The sequence below is a fragment of the Myotis myotis genome, unplaced genomic scaffold (genome assembly GCF_014108235.1).
Source record: "Myotis myotis isolate mMyoMyo1 unplaced genomic scaffold, mMyoMyo1.p scaffold_m19_p_6, whole genome shotgun sequence".
Taxonomy (NCBI): Eukaryota; Metazoa; Chordata; class Mammalia; order Chiroptera; family Vespertilionidae; genus Myotis; species Myotis myotis.
This window is the reverse complement of record NW_023416368.1, coordinates 99,420,688-99,440,140: the sequence shown is the minus strand read 5'-3', so window position 1 is coordinate 99,440,140 and position 19,453 is coordinate 99,420,688. Positions and strand designations below refer to the sequence as shown.

The 19,453-nt window shown below is 49.4% G+C and overlaps 1 protein-coding gene across 1 annotated transcript; it reads left to right on the top strand.

Moving 5' to 3' along the window:
• Positions 1-6,504: 6,504 nt before the first annotated feature.
• LOC118658179 (E3 ubiquitin-protein ligase TRIM52-like) lies at positions 6,505-16,754 on the top strand. Its single transcript, XM_036313308.1, is given in 2 exon segments — positions 6,505-7,298; positions 16,707-16,754. Coding segments are annotated over 2 exon segments (777 nt in total). The 5' UTR covers positions 6,505-6,569.
• Positions 16,755-19,453: the final 2,699 nt, after the last annotated feature.

The window sequence follows — 19,453 nt, the reverse complement described above, 5'->3', positions numbered from 1 at the left end:
CAGTTACTGGGTTTCTTTTGTGCATTAGCATTAAGGAAGGAGCTAAGGAAGATGGCGTGGAGGGGAGTGGATTACAGGATAACTAACAAGAGTATGTGCTTTCCTGAGGGCGGTGTTCTGGCATCTCAGAGGTGTGATAACCTAGATGCACAAGAACAATGGACAGGGCTGGCTTAAGGTAAAGACAGACCGTTTACTACAGAAGGTATAGGCCTGGGCGTGCCCACCCGCCATGAGCACCCAGTTAGGGACTTAGGATCAGATCACCCGGTGAGGTTACTTTCCACAGAACCCCTTGTTCATCCAGAGGGGACCCTGCTACACTGGCCCCTGGCTTGCGGGGAGTCTTCCTCCACTTTCCTCCGTCTCTTGCAGGAGCAGCCCCCACCCCTAACTTCACACACTAGACAGAACCTAGCAGGCTCCCTGCTACCAGGAGCAAGGTCATCCTGACCTCCAGGGGTGTCTGCTCTGGAAATGGATGACGAGGTCCTTGGCAAGTAGGCATCACTTCAACTTTTTAAAATCATATTTCTCTGACAGGTTAGTTCAGGGTCTTGCCAATCCTATATAATAAAAGGCTAATATGCAAATCGACCAAACAGCAGAATGACAGGTCGCTATGATATGCACTGACCACCAGGGGGCAGACGCTCAATGCAGGAGCTGCCTCCTGGTGGTCAGTGCGCTCCCATAAGAAGAGCGCCACTCAGCCAGAAGCCACCGCCGCTGCGCTAAGAATGTCCGCAGGGAGCGGGCCTAAGCCATCAGTCGGACATCCCCCAAAGGCTCCCAGACTGCCAGAAGGCACAAGCCAGGGTCAGGGACCCCCTCCAAGTGCACAAATTTCATGCACTGGGCCTCTAGTAGAGCCATAAGATGGAACTAAAAGGATCCTGTACTAGCCCCTGATCAGTGGACACACTCACTCCCCACACGCTCCGTCATGCTGCCTCCCTCCACTGAGGTCGTGTGAGCCCTTCCTGCCCAGGCTGCGAGCTCCTCCGAGCACCTGGTACCTCCCGCCGCACCCTGACACACACTGAGCTCAGTCTGGTGCGCCTGCAAAACAGACCGTGGACCATGACTCAACCAGCACCCTACCGCTGGGTAGGAAGTAAACCCAGGGCCCCGAGTCCCATTCCACAGAGGGATGCACAGGCCCAGAAAGCATGGTGGTCCCACCTGACCAGGCATCACAATCACTTTCATTTTTGTTGACCTGAATAGCAATGGCTGGTCCGTGTTCCCTAACAAAGATGAGGGCTCTGAGCCCAGCTGGACACTTAGTCACCCCTCAGTCACCCCTCAGTTACCCCTCAGTCACCCCGGCCAGGAGAGAACCTTGTGAAGGGAAAGGGCAAACAGAGGTGGCTCATCTTAGCCCTGAGTGTTCCCCTGGGTGATGCCAACAGGCAGGAGGGCAAAGGAGGAAGACCCTGGCCCCCTTGGAGCAGAAAAGGGGCCTGCAAACCTGGCAGGAGCAGAACGGCAGCTGAGCAGGGCTCTTCCCTCAAATCGCAGGCCCCAGGGAAAGCAGCCCCCACCCAGGGGGGAAACTGGCTTTGTGTCCTGGGCCCTGACCAGCTTCCCTCGGCTCAGAACCACGGGCTCTCCCCCTGCTGACCGGCCCCTCGGCTCAGAACCACGGGCTCTCCCCCTGCTGACCGGCCCCTCGGCTCAGAACCACGGGCTCTCCCCCTGCTGACCAGTCCCTCGGCTCAGAACCACGGGCTCTCCCCCTGCTGACCGGCCCCTCAGCTCAGAACCACGGGCTCTCCCCCTGATGACCGGCCCCTGCTCCCACAGGGCAGGGCATCTACCCCTGAATGAAGTGCCGAGTCAGACTTCTAGTACTCCGTCCACCCTGATCACCTATCCCTCAAACCACACCACTGGCACAGATCTCACCTGCGGGCCACCCTGGAGTCTGGTTCCAATCCTGGACTTGGTTCAGGCTCCCACATTCAGAGCAGACGTCTCTGGCTGCTCATGTGGCCCCGCTGGAGTCAAGAGTATTAGAATTCCTACCCAGCAAATGGCAAGGCTTTCCCACAAGCCACCTTCAGTGCACCCGCACTCCCCCCATTCACCCTCACTGTCCGGCCAAGCCTGCCCGCCTGAGGTCACCCTCCAGAATCCAAGTCGCCCCGGGGAAGCCCCTCTGAACATCTCTGCTCTGAGGTCTCCAAGCGCCCACGCGGGTCTGCAGGGCGCCCCGGTGACTAACGCAGGGCCCGCCCAGGTGGCCAGGGGCTGCCCTCGGGGTCAGCGACGACGCTGGCAGGAAGGCCCCTTCCCTGTGCTCATCTTTTTTCACTTCTAACTTCTGGGAGAAGCTCACAGACCAGGGTGGAAGCAGAACTGGGGGCACAGGCTGTCTCGTGGGTATCTTTTTAGCCTCTCCTTGCCCCTGAACTGCCCCATAATGGAACAGTAAGATCAGAATGGAGACACACAGCCTCACCTCAAGGCCAACAGCGGGAGGAGGGAGCCAGCCTGCCGGGACTCACAACAAAGGTGACCCTCACTCACTCAGGCCCCTCCAGGCTTCCTTGCAGTGACCAGGGAGCCAGAGCTGTCTCCTTACCGCTGGGCTGAGTTAAGGGAGTGAGGCTGTGCTGAAATCCCTCTTCCCCTAGCAGTGGCTGGGGGTGGGGACGAAGGGGTGACCTGCAGGCGCCAAGGTGGGTAGCTTGGCCCCTGCCTGACCCCAAGTCCGATGGGACTGAGGAGGGGAGGCCCTGAGCTGGCTTCTAGGGGCTCTCCAGTGGTTCTTAAGCACGCGGCCTCCCTGCTCTGCACCAGGGGCGAGGAGGCAGGAGGAACTGTCCTGGCTTCCTGGAGCTCCATCCAGCCCCCATCCCGATCCAGAGATGAGCATCTTCAACAGCTAGGCAGGGACTGAAGAGAAAGCCCATTGAGATCAATGAGTCAGGCACAGGCAGAGCTGAGGTCTCCCTGAAGTCCATGATGGCCAGGCTACACCCCTTCTGAGCTCCCCAAGTTTATGCGCTACTGAGGTTGGCGGTATGTGTCAGGCTGGCCTGCTCTGGGGAGGTATCTGGCAAGGAGAGATCTGGGGGTGTACTCCAGCATTTCTTTTTTTCTTTTAATATATTTTTATTGATTTCAGAAAGGAAGAGGGAGGGAGAGATGGAAACATCAATGATCAATGATGGGTTGCCTCCTGCACGCCCCCTACTGGGGATTGAGCCCGAAACCTGGGCATGTACCCTGATGGGGAATGGAACCATGATCTCCTGGTACATAGGTTGATGCTCAACCACTGAGCCACACAGACCGGGCCCAGCATTTCTGTTATAGTCTCCAACTCTTAGCCTCCTGGTCTAGCCCAACCTGCCCCAGTAAGATGATCAAAGTGTAGGGGACTTTAAACCCAAGTTTTAAACAATAATAAGTAAGATGTACTAACAACTAAACATATGTATCCTTCTGACCCAGCAAGTCCACTCCCTAACCTTATGCCCAGGAGAAGGAGTTGCACACTTACATTCACCACACGACAAAAGCACCGCCCACAATAAGCCCCCAACTGCAAACAGCACCAATGCCCACCAACAGAAGAACAGATAAACATGTGTGCTCTATTTACACACGGAGTATTTATACCAAAGGGTAATGAACAGTTACTACATACAAAGGCATGGGCAAATCTGCACATGAAGTGAAATGAGAAAAGCTAAACATAAAAGCATGCACTGTGCGGTAGCAAGCTCTGTACTGTATGATTTCATTTCTCTGAAGTCCACCAACAGACAAAACTAATCCCTCGCTAAAGAGGTCGTGATAGTGGGACATTCAGGATGGCAGAGGAGAAGGCTGAAGCTACACTCACCTCCTCCCAGGACCAAACTGGAATTACAACTAAATGAAACAGCAATCATCCTGAACAACCAACTGAAGACTAGCTGAAGAGAAGTCTTCTCACCAAGGGTTTACAGAAGAGACCGCTGAGACTGGTACAAAGGGCAGAGAGGAGAAAACGCTGGCCCCCCTCCCACGGCCAGTGGCTGAGATTCCGGAGGGATATCTCAGCTGTGGGGGTCCCCCTGAGAAGCATCCGGTCTAAACCCCAGGCCCGCTCCCCAGTGCAGAGCACCAGAGCCGGGAAGAGGCACCCACATAACATCCAGCTGTGACAAGCAGGGGAGTGTCTGTCTGCCAGGGAGAGTCAGAAACAGACTCACAGGCAGAGAACAGACTGTGGTCGTCATATGGGCGGGTTTGGGGAACTGGGTAAAAGGTGTGAAAAGATGAAGACGTTCAGATTGGCAGTTACAAAGCAGTCACAAGGACGTGACATGCAGCCCAGGGAACATAGACCATAATATTGTAATAACTATGGATTGTGCTAGGTGGGTGCTAGACTTACCAGAGGGATCACTTCGTAAGTCATATAAATGTCTGACCACTATGTTGTACACCTGACACTAATGCAGAATAATACTGAATGTAAAATGTACTTTACAAATAAACAAATGTTACTATTGAAAAAAATAAAATAAAAGCTGCTTGTCTACAAAAAATCAACCAATAAATGCATAAATAAGTGAAACAATTATCATTTTTTCTCTCTCTTTCCACCCCCTTCCTTTCTCTCTCTCTCTAACATTCAATGAATAAAAATTTTTTTAAAGAGACTTAGAATAGCCAGCTGGCGTGGCTCAGTGGTTTCAGTATTGACCTATGAACCAGGAGGTCACGGTTTGATTGCCAGTCAGGGCACATGTCCGGGTTGCGGGTTCTATCTGTGGTGTGGGATGTACAGGAGGCAGCCGATCTCTCTCATCATTGATGCATATATTCTTTCAAATTAGTGTTTTGGGTTTCTTTGGATATATTCCCAGAAGTAGAATTGCTGGGTCATAAGGCAGTTCCATTTTTAATTTTTTGAGGTAACTCCATACTGCCTTTCACAGTGGCTGCACCGATTTGGATTCGCATGAACAGTGTTTGAGGATTCCATTTTTCTCCACATCCTTGACAACACTTGTTTGTTGATTTATTGGTAGTAGCCATTCTGAAAAGTGTGAGGTTATATCTTATTGTGGTTAAAATTTGCATTGCTCTGATGACTGGTGACATTGAGCATCTTTTCATATGTCTGTATTGGATCAATATATGCAATATACTTTTTACTGAGGGTCAGGTAAACATAGTAAAAAAAACGCTTAGAGAACCTTCGATGGACGGTAACCACACGCCTATAACTCTGTACTCCTCGAGGGGACTGATTGTCTTACCCGTTTTTTGTTACTGCTGTTCCTGTAACGTGGATAGATTGGACTGGATGGATAAATGAGCGGATTATGCATAAATGACTGGAGGGAAGAATGAAAACGCATGGATGGCCGAGCGGGTGGTGAATGGAGGGTGAAGAATGGAAGGGGGAAGGGTATACAGAAGTTGGTGCGGGCACGCGGAGTCCGCGGTGCCCGAGGGGCCGCGGGACGGTGGAGGTGATCGTAGAAGTGAAGGTCGCGGGAGAAGTCAGGGCTGGAAGCCGAGGCTCTGCGGGCAGCAAGGAAGGGCGCACCGGTTTGAAAATGTAAGTTGGGGGGGGAAAAAAGGACACATATGTAATGCCCTTTGTAACACTGTAAGCAATAAAAAAAAAAAAAAAAAGAAAGAAAGAAAAAGAAAAGGTAAGTTGGAGGCACACAAATCCCAGACAGATACGTGGACCTCGAGGCCACTCCACGCTACCGCCAGCTCAGCCCCACGTGGCTCCTCCGTCCCGCCCCCGAGCGCGGCCGCTGCGAAGCCGAGTCCTCCCGGCACGAGGGCCTCGGGCTGGCAGTGCCCCGGCGCCCGGCCCTCCAGATCGGCCTCGGGGCGGCTCTCCGAGCGGCTGAGGGGCCGTGTCTGCGGGTGGGAGCGCATCTCACGCCGCTCGATAGCTCCGCTCAGTCCTCCGCCTCCACGCCTGCCCCGCGCGGCGCCCTGTCCCGGCGCTCGGCCCCGCGCACCATAGAGACGAGGTCCGCCGCCGGCCCAGACCGCCCCGTGCGGGTTAGAGCGCCCTCTCCCGGCATCTTTGGTCGCCGGGAGCCGTTAGAAAGCCGGCGTCCGCGGACGCTGATTGGGCGAACGCTGAGGGAGGGAAACGCGTGCTGGACCCGCGTTCGCTTGCTGAGCCTCGACGGCGAGTGGGCCCGTGGGGCGCGGCCGGGAACCTGGGCCTCGAGCTCGGAAGAGCCTGAGAGGGAGCAAGGCTTCCCTGCGCCTGAGGAGGAGGAGGAGGAGGAAGAGGAGGAGGAGGAGGAGAGGAGGAGGAGGAGGAAGAGAGAAGGAGGAGGAGGAGAAGGAGGAGGAGGAGGAGGAGGAGGAGGAGGAGGAGGAGGAGGAGGAAGAGAGGAGGAGGAGGAGGAGGAAGAGAGGAGGGGGAGGAGGAGGAGGAAGAGGAGGAGGAGGAGGAAGAGGAGGAAGAGGGGAGGGGGAGGGAAGGAGGGGGAGGGAAGGAGGAGGAGCAGGAGCAGGAGGAGTCCGGAGTCGGTCACAGTGTCCCGCTCCTCGACGCCAGCACCTGCCGGGGGCGCATCGAGATGGCCGGCCACCGCCCTGCTCGCAACCTCGTGCAGAGCCTGCAGGAGGAGGCCGTGTGCGCCATCTGCCTCGACTACCTCACGGACCCCGTGTCCATCGGCTGCGGGCACAACTTCTGCCGCGGGTGTGTGACCCAGCTGTGGGGCAAGGACGACGAGGACCAGGCGGTGGGGGCCACGGGCGGGCGGGACCGCTCCATTCGGGAGGTTTTGTACCAGCAGAGCGCGGGCGAGTTGTTCCAGGGCCCGGAGGAGGGGCCCTGGGGCGCAGGCGGTGGCATCAGGCACTGGGACGACGCGTGGGTCCCGGAAGAGGAGGAAGAGGGGCACTATTACCGAATTGACATCTACGAGGAAGAGGCGGTGCTGGACGACTGGTACGAGGAAGATTGGTACTTTGCCCCGGCCCCGCCGGCGCCCCCGGCCCCGCCCGCGGACCCCCGCCGGCGGTTCACCTGCCCCCAGTGCCGCCGGAGCTTCAGGAGCCGCAGCCTCCGCCCCAACCTGCAGCTGGCCAACATGGTCCAGGTCATCCGCCACCTGCGCCCCGACCTGGTCTCGGGGAGCCTGGGGGGCGAGCACGGCGTCTGCTCCGAGCACCAGCAGGCCCTGAAGCTCTTCTGCGAGGTGGACGAGGAGGCCATCTGCGTGGTGTGCCGGGAGTCCAGGAGCCACAAGCAGCACAGCGTGGTGCCGCTGGAGGAGGTGGAGCAGGAGTACAGGTGAGCGGCCTACATTAAGGGGACATGGGAGTTTGGACAGGAGTTGGCAGGGATGGGTACTTGTTTAGTCTTTTTTTGTTAGAGATTTGGGGGCGGGGGGGGGGTACAGAGGAGAAAGATGAACACACAAGGACAAAGGCTGAGGCTGTCCTCCCCAGAGAAGCTGAGCAGACAGAAGCTGCCCATTGTCAGTCAGCCTAGGCAGAGGGACAGAGGTAACAGATCCCTGGTATTAATTTCCGTCTGACCTGAGTTCTGAGTTTACCCCTAACCAAGACTCCAGAACTCTGAACACATAGAAATGGAAAGCTGAGGTACTTGAAGATAACAGACTTCTCAGCACAAGCAGAATCAGAACGTAACTGGGCTACTGCGGGCAGCTGGCCACGCCCCACACCAACGGGCCATGTCCTGGTCACTTTGCTTCCCTGGTGTGATGTAGAGTGAAGGACTTAGGATCAGGTGACCGGTCTCATCTTAGGCAGGTTTCAGCCTGTTAGCGTTATTTTTTCCCTAGCTTGTTACAATTAAAAGAGATCACGTGTGCCCTGGCCAGTGTGGTTCAGTTGGTCGTGTTGTCCTGTGCACCGAAAGGTCACCAGTTCATTTACCGGTCGGGGCATATGCCGAGGTTGTGGGCTCAATCCCCAGTCAGGGTGCGTGCAGGAGGCAGGCGATTGATGTTTCTCTCTCTCCCCGTCCCTTCCTCTAATATATATATGAGAGAGAGAGAGAGAGAGAGAGAGAGAGAGAGAGAGAGAGAGAGAGAGAGAGAGAGAGAGAGAGAGAGAGAATATCATGCGCGGTAAAATATTTTATAAACCATAAGGCACTAATCAGATGTTTACTTTTATATTTTACTTTCCTTTTTGTCTTCCCTTCTTTGGATTTTGACCTGGTTAATGCCTTGCTTTCTAGTTCTCATTCTGAGTATTAGAAAGTTGACTCAATGACAAAAGTCAGTGTGAATACTAACTTCCTTACCAGAACCTAGGTGATGTGGCCCCTTGCAGTACCCAAGGAAGAAGAAGTTGTCTTCAGGCCCAAAAAGTCTTAACCTGGTGGATATTTAGTAGCAGCTACTCACATCTCAGTAGTGCTTTACAATTTATAAAATGTATTTCCTCATGTTCTCCTACAGCAGTGATTTTCAAACTGTGGGTTTTCACCATTTAGTGGTTCTTAAATGAGTCATGCCCAGCATTATTTTAAAACTAAATAGAAAATATCACTGTGCATGGAGCATAGGAAGATATCCTATATAATAGAGGTAATATGCAAATTGACCGTCATTCCAGCACACAAGATGGCCCCCCCACGTGGCCACAAGATGGCCGCCACAAGATGGCCAGCAGGGGAAGGCAGTTGGGAGGGACCAGGCCTGAAAGGGAGGGCAGTTGGGGGGGACCAGGCCTGAAAGGGAGGGCAGTTGGGGGGGACCAGGCCTGAAAGGGAGGGCCAGTTGGGGGGGACCAGCAGGCCTGAAAGGGATGGCAGTTGGGGGGAACCAAGGCCTGCAGAAGAGGGGAAGTTGGGGGAACAAGGCCTGCAGGGGAGGGAGTTGGGAGGGACAAGGCGCAGGGGAGGCAGTTTGGGGGGGGGGTGACCAGGACTGCAGGGAGGGCAGTTTAGGGGCAACCAGGGCAGCAGGGAGGGCAGTTAGGGGCAATTCAGGCTGGCGAGAGGGCAGTTGGGGGGGAAACAGACCAGGCCCTGCAGGGAGGGCAGTTAGGGGCCAACTAGGTGGCAGGGGAGGGCAATTAGGGGTGCCCAGGGCGTGCAGGGGAGGGCAGTTAGGGGCAACTAGGGTGGCAGGGGAGGGCAATTAGGGGTGACCAGGCGTGCAGGGGAGGGCAGTTAGGGGCAACCAGGACGGCAGGGGAGGGCAGTTAGGGGCAACCAGGGCGGCAGGGGAGGGCAGTTAGGGGCAACCAGGCCTACAAGGGAAGGCAGTTGGGGGGGAACAAGGCCTGCAGGGGAAGACAGTTGGGAGGGACAAGGCCTGCAGAGGAGGGCAGTTAGGGGTGACCAGGCCGGCAATGGAGGGAAGTTAGGGGCAATCGGGCCAGCAGGGGAGCAGGTAAGCGTCGATCAGACTGGCAGGGGAATGGCTAGGGCAGCCGTGGGCAAACTACGGCCCGCGGGCTGAATCCGGCCCGTTTGAAATGAATAAAACTAAAAAAAAGACTGTACCCTTTTATGTAATGATGTTTACTTTGAATTTATATTAGTTCACACAAACACTCCATCCATGCTTTTGTTCCGGCCCTCCGGTCCAGTTTAAGAACCCATTGTGGCCCTCGAGTCAAAAAGTTTGCCCACCCCTGGGCTAGGGGTTGATCAGGCTGCAGGCAGAGGTGGTTAGGGGCAATCAGGTAGGCAGGCAGGTGAGCAGTTGGGAGCCAGCAGTCCTGGATTATGAGAGGGATATCTGACTGCCTGTTTAGGCCCAATCCCACTGGGGTCCCAATTGGAGAGGGTGCAGGTTGGGCTGAGGGACTACCACCCCCCCCCCCCAGTGCACAAATTTCATGCACCGGGCCTCTAATATATATATATATCCATCCATTATGACCAGCCGCCATGATGTGCACTGACCACCAGGGGGGGCAGACGCTCAACACAGGAGCTGCCCCCTGGTGGTCAGTGCGCTCCCACAGCCAACCTCCCACAGTCCCTACCCCCCTTCCCCACCTCCGACTGGCCAGCCTGGGACTGGGTGAGATGGCCCTGATCGGCCCCAACCCCCAGCCAGGCCAAGGGACCCCACCCATGCATGAATTCATGCATTGGGCCTCTAGGTGTTTTATAAACGTTGTAAATTTTATATACACATGTGTATACTTGGTCCAGAGTAAAAGGTATTGCTTACTCTGGGTTGCAGTCAAAACACAAGCAGAACATCATATATTAGCTATCACACACACCCTCACTTTACAGTAACTATTGGTAAGTGCAGTTAAACCTTTACAAATCACTGCTAATTCCATATTAACCTGACTTTAAGGACAAACCCAAGCACCCACTTTCCACCAGGGTAATAACTAAATTTGCCTACAGAAGGAACTATGTTCTATACACTGAAGCTGAGGAAAGGAGGTAACCTTACATTCCTCTGCTAGAATTTTTCTGGGAAGGATTTGAAACTGAAATTTTAATTAAAAGCCAGTTTAAGCAAGAGAAAAGAGGTGGTCTCTTCAACTGGGAAGGTCAGATAACACTCATTTGAAGCCTGAAAATTATTTATAAACAACAAATCCAGTTAAAGAAATTGGGAATAACCCCTTTTGAAATATAGAATATTTTAAAATAAAACATTTTATTTTTTTAAAAAAAAGTTTTTATTGATTTTTAGAGATAGAGGAAGGACGAGGGATAGATAGAAACATCATTGATGAGAGAAAAATCATCAATCAGCTGCCTCCTGCACACCCACTACTGGGGATCAAGCCCAGAACCCAGGTATATGCCCTGATTAGGAACTGAAACAGCAGCCTCTTGGTTCTGGGGTTGATGATCAACTGCTGAGCCACACTGGCCGGCTTACTTTCAAATACACACCAGAACTTAGGTAGATAGCACTGCCAAACATAGGAATTACAATAAAAAGGTAAAAATCTTTTGTTTTATGTAAGTTATGTGTAAATTGATAGTAACTGACATATTCTTTCATTCTTTATACCGTTCATAAGTTTTGTAACTTGCTTTCAAAGGTGAATACACATTCCAGTAGCATGATTTAGAATTTTACTGAACAAAAGTCTTATAATAGTTAACATTGTATAAGGAACTATTTTTGTACAGTGGTTTATTTAACATTGTACATTATCCATCTCACAGTTCTGGTTACATGAATTCTCTCATCAGCTATTAATTCAACACATATTTTTTTATCTACTTTGGAGTGGTCAGGCTTTTTAGTTTTAGGTGTTAGGAATAGATTTGTTACTTATCAATGATTTTCAGGAATAGGAGAGAAAGGCACTCTCCCCCCTCCCTCCACAACTTCTATCAGCATTTCAGGGTATGGGTTATACTGGGTACAGCAAGCAGCCTTCAGATTAGGTCTATACTACTTAATGAGGTATTTAATAGGCTGGGTAGATGTGTTCATTTATACTATTGCATATCCAGGATAGTTATATTGTTTTGAGGTCAATCTTCTTTTGTTGAAAGTATTATAGATACATATCCCCTACCCCTGCCCCTCGTGATCCCCCGCCTCCCCTGCACCTGCCCTCTCACCTTCACCCCACTATTATCTATGTCCATGGGTTATGCATATATGCATGTAAGTTCTTTGGTTAATCTCTTCCCACCCCCACCCCCCAAAGTTCTTTTAAATGTTCTTTTAAAGTTTGAAGTTTAATTTTGTATAAAAAGAGGCTTTTTAACTCTGAAAACTTATTTACATCTTCCTTTTTGTCCATTCCATGAGTTAGAGTTCGTCTTGACTCTTCAAGCTAGAATCAGAGGATTGTGAAAGTAAGACCACTTAGATTTGACTAAGGGCACCATTAAATGGTGTCAGGTTTTAGGCGGCAGGTGGGTGTATAAAAAGAAAATGAACAGAAAATGAACAAAGAATTTCACCTATGGAGGCTCAGGCATAGCTGGATTGCCCTGCCACCCAGCTGCCGCCTATAAAGTCATTCATCGCTCTGCAAGAGGGACCAGATGCTTCCATCATCAGTATTCCTTGTTTATGTTTTTTCCTTTGACATAGCTAAAGATGGCAGCCAGTTTTTTTTGAGGTCTTTATCAAGCATATATTCACGTTATGATGTAGAAGATAGGGTCAGCTTCTCCAGTTGAGTTATTTGAGTGTTGGGCAGTGACACCATGCCAAACACTGTTAAATTTATGCCATTAAAAACAGTGTTCTACAGAGCACAATCCTCTGCAGCTTTAAGACTGGACTGTATTGGAATATTAACAGGAATCTTCAAAGGCCATGAAAGCTTAATGTTAAATAGCCCTTTTAATTGCAAAGGAGAAAAAAATGGAGAAACTTGTGAAACCTTACATTTCAAGTGCTGTCACAACTTTAAGAGGAAATTGAGGAGTCCCAGAATTTCTTCATTTACTTCTGCAGTTTTAACAAGGAATTGATGACTGAGCATATCACTCTTCAGGTTTTAAAAAACATCAACTCATCTTTCTTTGCTATTAGTTGAGATGAATCTACTGACAAAGGAAATTGTGCTTTGCTTATTTTCACAATTAGGCTTTAAAAACCATGGATGTGCTGTTTTCATAAGCCTGGTACTTGACCACTAAAGACAGTATTTTTTTTTGAAACTGTTATCACATAAACTGAGTTTGGTGAAAAATTATAGTATTCATTGATGGTGCTACAGCAATGGCATGTTTTGGATGGGTTTTGTTTGGGGAGGGCAAAAAATGAAGAAAATTGGCATTCAAGATGTCCTGCAATAGTCAATACCAACCATAAACTTCCATCGATCTGCCCACAATCTACTGGAAATCTTCAGCCTGCTGTCAGCATCATTATTTGAAAAACATTACATCTGATCCCAGTTTGCCTTGGGTTTTGAAGATCTAAATGCTGTTCAGAGTGTTTTCTGTTATATACTGAGGTTCCTTGGTTGTTAAAGAACTGAATTTAGCTGAATTTATGGTCAGAACAACAGAATTTGGAACACCAATAACAGAACAATCCTGATTTTAAAACACCAACAAAAAAGAACCTATACTTTAAAAATTAAAACTTTCAGAATGTAACACATTGAAGTTTAAAATACATTGACCTTGAAATGTCCAGGAGCAAACACCAGCACTGCTCATTATTAAATACTTGAAGCAAAACTTGCCAAAAATCCAGCTACAGATAGCAAACTCATGCTAACAATGTCTAATTTTCTTGGTCAGTCTTTTGAGGACCAGATTCATGAATGTTATTTCAAGAAAAAAAGTGAAATATACAGAACTATTTTGGGGTGATGTATTCTTTGGTAGCTTTTGGGAAGAATGTGTTTCACACTGATGTTTAGTTTTCACTGGAAGAACTTCAGAAAGATTTTATGGAACTCAAAAGTTCGACTGTTTTTACTAGCAACTTCCAGATACTCTAGAGAAATTTAGATGTCAAACGACTGAACAGAATACTTCATTCCATTTTTTCCTTACATCGTAAAAGCTTTTTTTCTTTTTTTGCTATATCTAGCTGTGGGGAGAAAACAGTGAACGAATGTTGTTAAAGAGCTTGCATTTTGTTGCATCTTCTACACTGCCCAGGAAAAAAAGTTAAGGTATAACTGTGACATGGTTATCATATCATCTGAATAAAGTTTCGCATTCCAAGATTACCATTTTTTAAATTGATTTTAGTTGTGATACTTAATTTTGAAAATGTAAGTATCACTGGAAGGAAAATGTAAGATTTTTAGATGTATGAGTAGAGGTGTGGGTTACAAAAATGTTGTTGAGAAAAACTGGTCTATCCATATCCAGCAGCTCATCTGTTTATTGCAGGTCTTCCCTACAGGTTTAGCTATTGACCACTGTATCAAAGTCAGACTGTTTAAACTTGCTCCTCTCTGCCCCTGTGGCTGTACCCGGGCCCTCATTTTCAATAGACTTGCTACATACCTGAAATCCTCAACTCCAATCGCACTATGACCTTAGCTCTTAGCTTTCTGGTGCAGTTAAAAACACTCGTTATACCAGCTACCGTTCGATCAACTTCTAATTGTTTTCCTTCCCAATTTATCAGATACTTGCTAGCCTTACTTACTATCCTACTGAGCCTGGACCTTGTGATTGGTCTTGGCGTGAAGAGCTGGTTCATGTTATGGTCTAGACCAGGGCTTCTCAACCTCAGCACTGTTGACACATTTTGAGTGAGCTAATTTTTGGTGGTGGGGAGAAGGTTGTGCATTGTAGGCTACTTAAGAGTCTGGATTCTGCTTACTAGACGTAAGTAGCACCACTCCACCAGCTGTGACAACAGATTTCTCCGGACATTGCAGGACGAGATGTCGGGAGGGGAGTGCGCGATCGTCCCTAGTTGAGAACTGCTGTTCTAGATGCAGGGAAACTGGTCAAATCCATAGACTAGCCTCACTTAGGCCCTAGAGCCAGTGCCTGGCATAGTTGTTCAAGTGTTCACTGGAAGAACAGCCTTACCTAGCTGGACCCTTACTAAATGTAGTCTCAACATCAGTAGGTTAATTGATAGGACCCAGACTTCTCCCAGCTCTTGGTGTGAAGATGGCAGGGTCAGCAAGCCTTTTATAAACATTAGCGCTGCTTATGTCACTGACACTTGGGAGAACAGGACAGTGACAAAGCAGTATATGAAATCAAGATCTAGAAATGATTAGTAAAAAGCAATTACTTTAGCTACTCAGTTTCAGCAAGGCCACAGGGCAGTCTTTTGTTTTTTAAGTATTATGCAGACCTAATACAGGAGACCGGAGCCTGTCTACTCCTGTCAGAGTGTGGGTGGCCCTGTGTTGGTACATATGAATATCAGCCCCTAAAGTACTTCCTTAAAAGCTAAGACTCCCCTGCCACTGGTCATCAACCTCTGGCCACTATGCCATGCCTCCTGAAACTTTCATAGGACCTATAATTTCCTTGCTATTTCCCACCCCGATCCTTGACCCCCCTCTGAAAGTTATCCTATAACAGTGAAGTTATTACAAATATGTATGGACTAATAAAATAAGATTACAAAGAGGGCGAGGCAGGCTTACTAGTCCTCTATACTAGATCTAAAAGGACTTTCTGCACTGATGGATGTGTTCTAAATCTATGCTGTCCAATACAGCAGGTACCACTAGCTATATATGACTTTTGAGCTCTTGAAATGTGGCTAGTGCAACTCAGGAACTAAATTTTCAATTGTGTTTAATTTTAATTGATTTTAAATAGTTATACTTGGCTGATGGCTAAAGTAGGTTGAATTCTGCTCCTTCCTAGGGCCCTAAAGAGTAATAGCAAGTCCAAAGAAAAGATGAAAATAAGCCAAAAAAACGAGTACAATTTATTTACCCAATCAGGAGAGAAAGGCTGTAAGATGATATTTTTAAGCATATAAGGAGAACATATTTAAGAGAAGGCTTTCTTGTATTTTCAAAAAAATCTAACCAAAATGGCCATGAGCCAGTTTCACTTATAGGGGATATGACAGGGTTTTAGTAGAAATTAGCTTAAAAAAAAAATTGTATTAACCCCTTCACCAAAAAAGCTGGGAGGCTGGGTCCTCAAAAAAGGAAAAGTATAAATGAGGTTTTATTTGGTGCCTGATGTAGGGCAAAACCTAGTATTAAGCAGGTAAGTGAGTTCTTCCCTTTCTCATTTCACAGCAACTCCTGACAGAGGATGGTGAGGAGGTCTTGGAGTCCTAGAAGGGAAAGCAGTTTGTGCTGACAGTATTAATGAGAAAAGCGAGAGGTGTGGGAAGAACAGGGCTATGGAGACCATGAGAGATGATGGTGGTGATATATTACACTTTTTTAAAAAAATATTTCTATTGATTTTAGAGAGGAAGGGAGAGAGGTAGATAGAAACATCAATAATGAGAGAGAACCATTGATTGGCTGCCTCCTGCACGCCCCTGACTGGGGATCGAGCCTGCAACCCAGGCATGTGCCCCCGGCCGGAATCAAACCCAGGACCCCTCAGTCCAAAGGTCGACGCTCTATCCACTGAACAAAACTGGCTGGGGGCCATATATTACAATTTTAATGACAGTTCTGGCCCACAAACCAGAGAGTCCTCAGAGGTACGGTATAAGAACTCTGTGCTTGGGGAAATGGCTCATTTCTGCATGTGAGAAACACAGGAGGAGAAGTAACAGGCTCCTGTTGTTATCAGGAGACCTGCAAAGAGGAAGGAAATGGCCTGTAAGTTAGTACTTTTCTCCCCCTCCCAAAGGGGGAAAATGGACATCTCAGGGATTTGTATTAAAGAACAGGAAGGCTTGCCCAGCCTGCATGGCTCAGTGGCTGAGCATCCACCTATGAACCAGGAGGTCACAGTTCAATTCCCAGTCAGGGCACACGGCCAGGTTGCGGGCTCAATCCCAAGTTGGGTGCATGCAGGAGGCAGCCAATCAATGATTTTCTCTCATCATTTATGTTTCTTCCTCTCGCCCTCTCCCTTCCTCTCTGAAATTAATAAAAGTATATTAAACACACACAGGAACTCTCATTCCTCCACAGCTATCTGAGGTTCAAACTTAGGCCTTCCTGACTTTTTCCTCATCCTAATGTACTTGGATCCAGAGTTGGTCTGAGGCTTCTGGCTGACAATTCCACTTGGCACCAAGATGGGCCCAGAAATACAAAGTGGGATCCATGTGGCCTGGAAGAGGCTCCCTGGAGGTCACATAACCCTTTTTTGTCTGCCATTTCCTAGGCACACAGAATCCCCTCTCCCCCTACAGCAAAGGATGGAATTTCTCAGCAGGCTTGGCTGAGAAACCCAAGTGTGAACAGGAAATACTGTCTCTTCAGCCCTCTTACCTTGTGGTAAGCTAACCAGCTTCAAGGTTCCATCTCAACACATTCTCCTGACCCTGGTTCATATGAAATTCTCTTCCTAGTAATAAAATCAGAAAAGGCACCTTGGGTCACAACTTTTATTTCTCCCTACCACCTAATGCTGTTTTAAATCCTTTAACAAAGCCAAGAGCTTGCCTTCTCCCTGCATTTCTTATAGTCCTGCCTGGACCAGGCCTACTTCCACAGCTTCTGACTCTGCACATCAGCTAAAGCACCCAAGGCCTAGGGCAGTGATGGGGAACCTTTTGAGCTTGGCGTGTCAGCATTTTGAAAAACCCTAACTTAACTCTGGTGCCATGTCACATATAGAAATTTTTTGATATTTGCAACCATAGTAAAACAAAGACTTATGTTTTTGATATTTATTTTATATATTTAAATGCCATTTAACAAAGAAAAATCAACCAAAAAAATGAGTTCGCATGTCACCTCTGACACGTGTCAGGTTCGCCATCACTGGCCTAGGGAATCCCTCAGTCCCTCTCCCAGGAAGACCCAACAGAATGCCTTAGGACCTGCTTCAGGGGGACTGTTAGATGTCAGATTTCTGCCTAAGATGGACACTGAGTCTTTATCAAGAGAAAAAAAAGGCATGTGATTTCTTGTAAGTTCTGTTCCCAGAATTGATTAAATGCCACACCTCCACTTCTTCCTAGAATGGACAGAACCTATAATTATACCCCCATGTTTCCTTGTCAGCAACATTTTTTAGCTAATTCTATAGGCCTTAGTCATTAAATAATTTTTATGTACATTCCAGTACTAAACTCTGGAGTGAAGGTAGCATAGGGAGAAGAGAAATGGATTGGAAGAGAGATTCAACCCCTCACTCATAAGGCCTTTGGTAAGCCCTCAGTCCCTCCCTTCATAGGTCTCATGATCCTCCTAGACCCTCCTGTCCAGCTTCAGAACTCCTTGTATCTAGTCTTACTTCAACCTAGCTGCACTGTGACAACAAATGCCTTTTAGAAAACTCAAGTCTAGGCAGGAGAGGGATGAGAATCCTAAAAAGAAGTCCTTTGATTTCAGGACAAAATCTACTTCCTTAGCACCACCTCTGGTTTCATTCTCTCCTCCCTTTCCTCTTGAAACCATCTCTCCCAAGCTTGCACGCCTCTTCCCTGTGCAGATCCTGTTTCCTGAACACCCTCCCTCACATTAGCCACTTGCCCTTTACGAAGTCTGAGGCTGGCCACCAAGATTAGACTCTTCCACATGCCAAACCCTCTAGCTGGTGCTGGGAATGCAACATGGGAGCAGAAACAGACCAGGCCCTGTCCTCAGTATGCAGAAGAGAGCCCCCAGGGACTCAGCAGCAAATGGAGCTGAGTGCTATGAAGGCCCAGCACACTATGAGGGCATGAAACAAAGGAGCCTGACTGAGAGCTCAGTGTCAGGAAGTCCACAGCACTTTCCTGACGTGGCAACCTGAGCTGAGACCTTAAAGCAGCTTAGATTTAACTCAGAAAGTGAGGTGGGATACGGTGGGCCTTCGTTTCCTCAGCTCCCACCTACAAGAGCACTCACCTGCGCATTCAAGGGAAAACCTGTTTCACCTGAATGCTGGCAGAAAGGGAATGAAGGTCTCTGCTCCTGGGAGAAGGAATCCTGGGCCTCTGGCAAGAAGTCCAAGGGGCTCTTTCCAGTTAGGCGGGTCCTGTGGGCTCCCCTCCAGAGAAGGAATGTTGAGACAGCCTTCCTTAGAAGAACCTCTCCAATCTCCTCTTGGGATTCTCACCTTGTGTGGAATGGAGAAGATGCCTATAGGGACAAGAGAGGGGGAAGCCCAGGGCTCCTAACAAGTGGGTGAGACCCAGTTGAATTCCCAGCGAGGATTGGTGGGGCTGAGCCCAGCCCAAAAGAGTTCTGCCTAAAAGTGTTCAGGGTGGGGGGGCTCTGAATACAGTTGGAATTTTCCCCAAAGGCCAGGGAGGTCCTCCAGCAGGCTTCCACCTCCGGGAGGCTAGAGTAAAGATGTTCTGGATGAGACAGACTCATTGGAGGCACAGCTGATTTTCAGATACATCCCACGGCTGAGGGACGTCACCCCACTGTTAGGAGCTCAGCTCAGCTCTCTTTGAGGACGAGTGACCCCAAAGATTCCTGGTTGAGGGGAGTGAGGAGTCCAGGTGAGCCCTTGAACTGGCGAGATGGGGGCCCCCCCGGTATGCCTAGCAGGGAGCCACAGGGCTCCTGAGGGAAGCAGGTGTGGGTGGAGTTTAACTCCAGCTGAATCTGAGTTGGAAAGGATGCCCCATCCGTCTGCACTCCTAGCCATACCCACAGTGGTCTCCAGGGTTGGGGAGACACCTCCCTTGGCTCAAGACTGTCCCTCAGAGGCACTGTGGCCGGCATCTCCCCCAAGGGAGGAGGCCAGGCAGTGGCTGGAGGAAGACTCCAGAGCCCAAACCCTCCGGCTCTAGTTGTCTGCCAAGTCCACTATATTCCATTCCTCCCTCTCCTCCACGGCATCGCCAGCTTGGACTTGGTGTGCTCCAGGGCACACTGCCAGAACACCACCGAGCAAGGGAGCCTGTGGGAAGAGGCCGCAGACCTGCGGGAGGTGAACGGCATCTACTGTGGTCAGTCTGGGAGGAGCCGGAAGTAGGGGCGAGCCTGGGAACTGCCT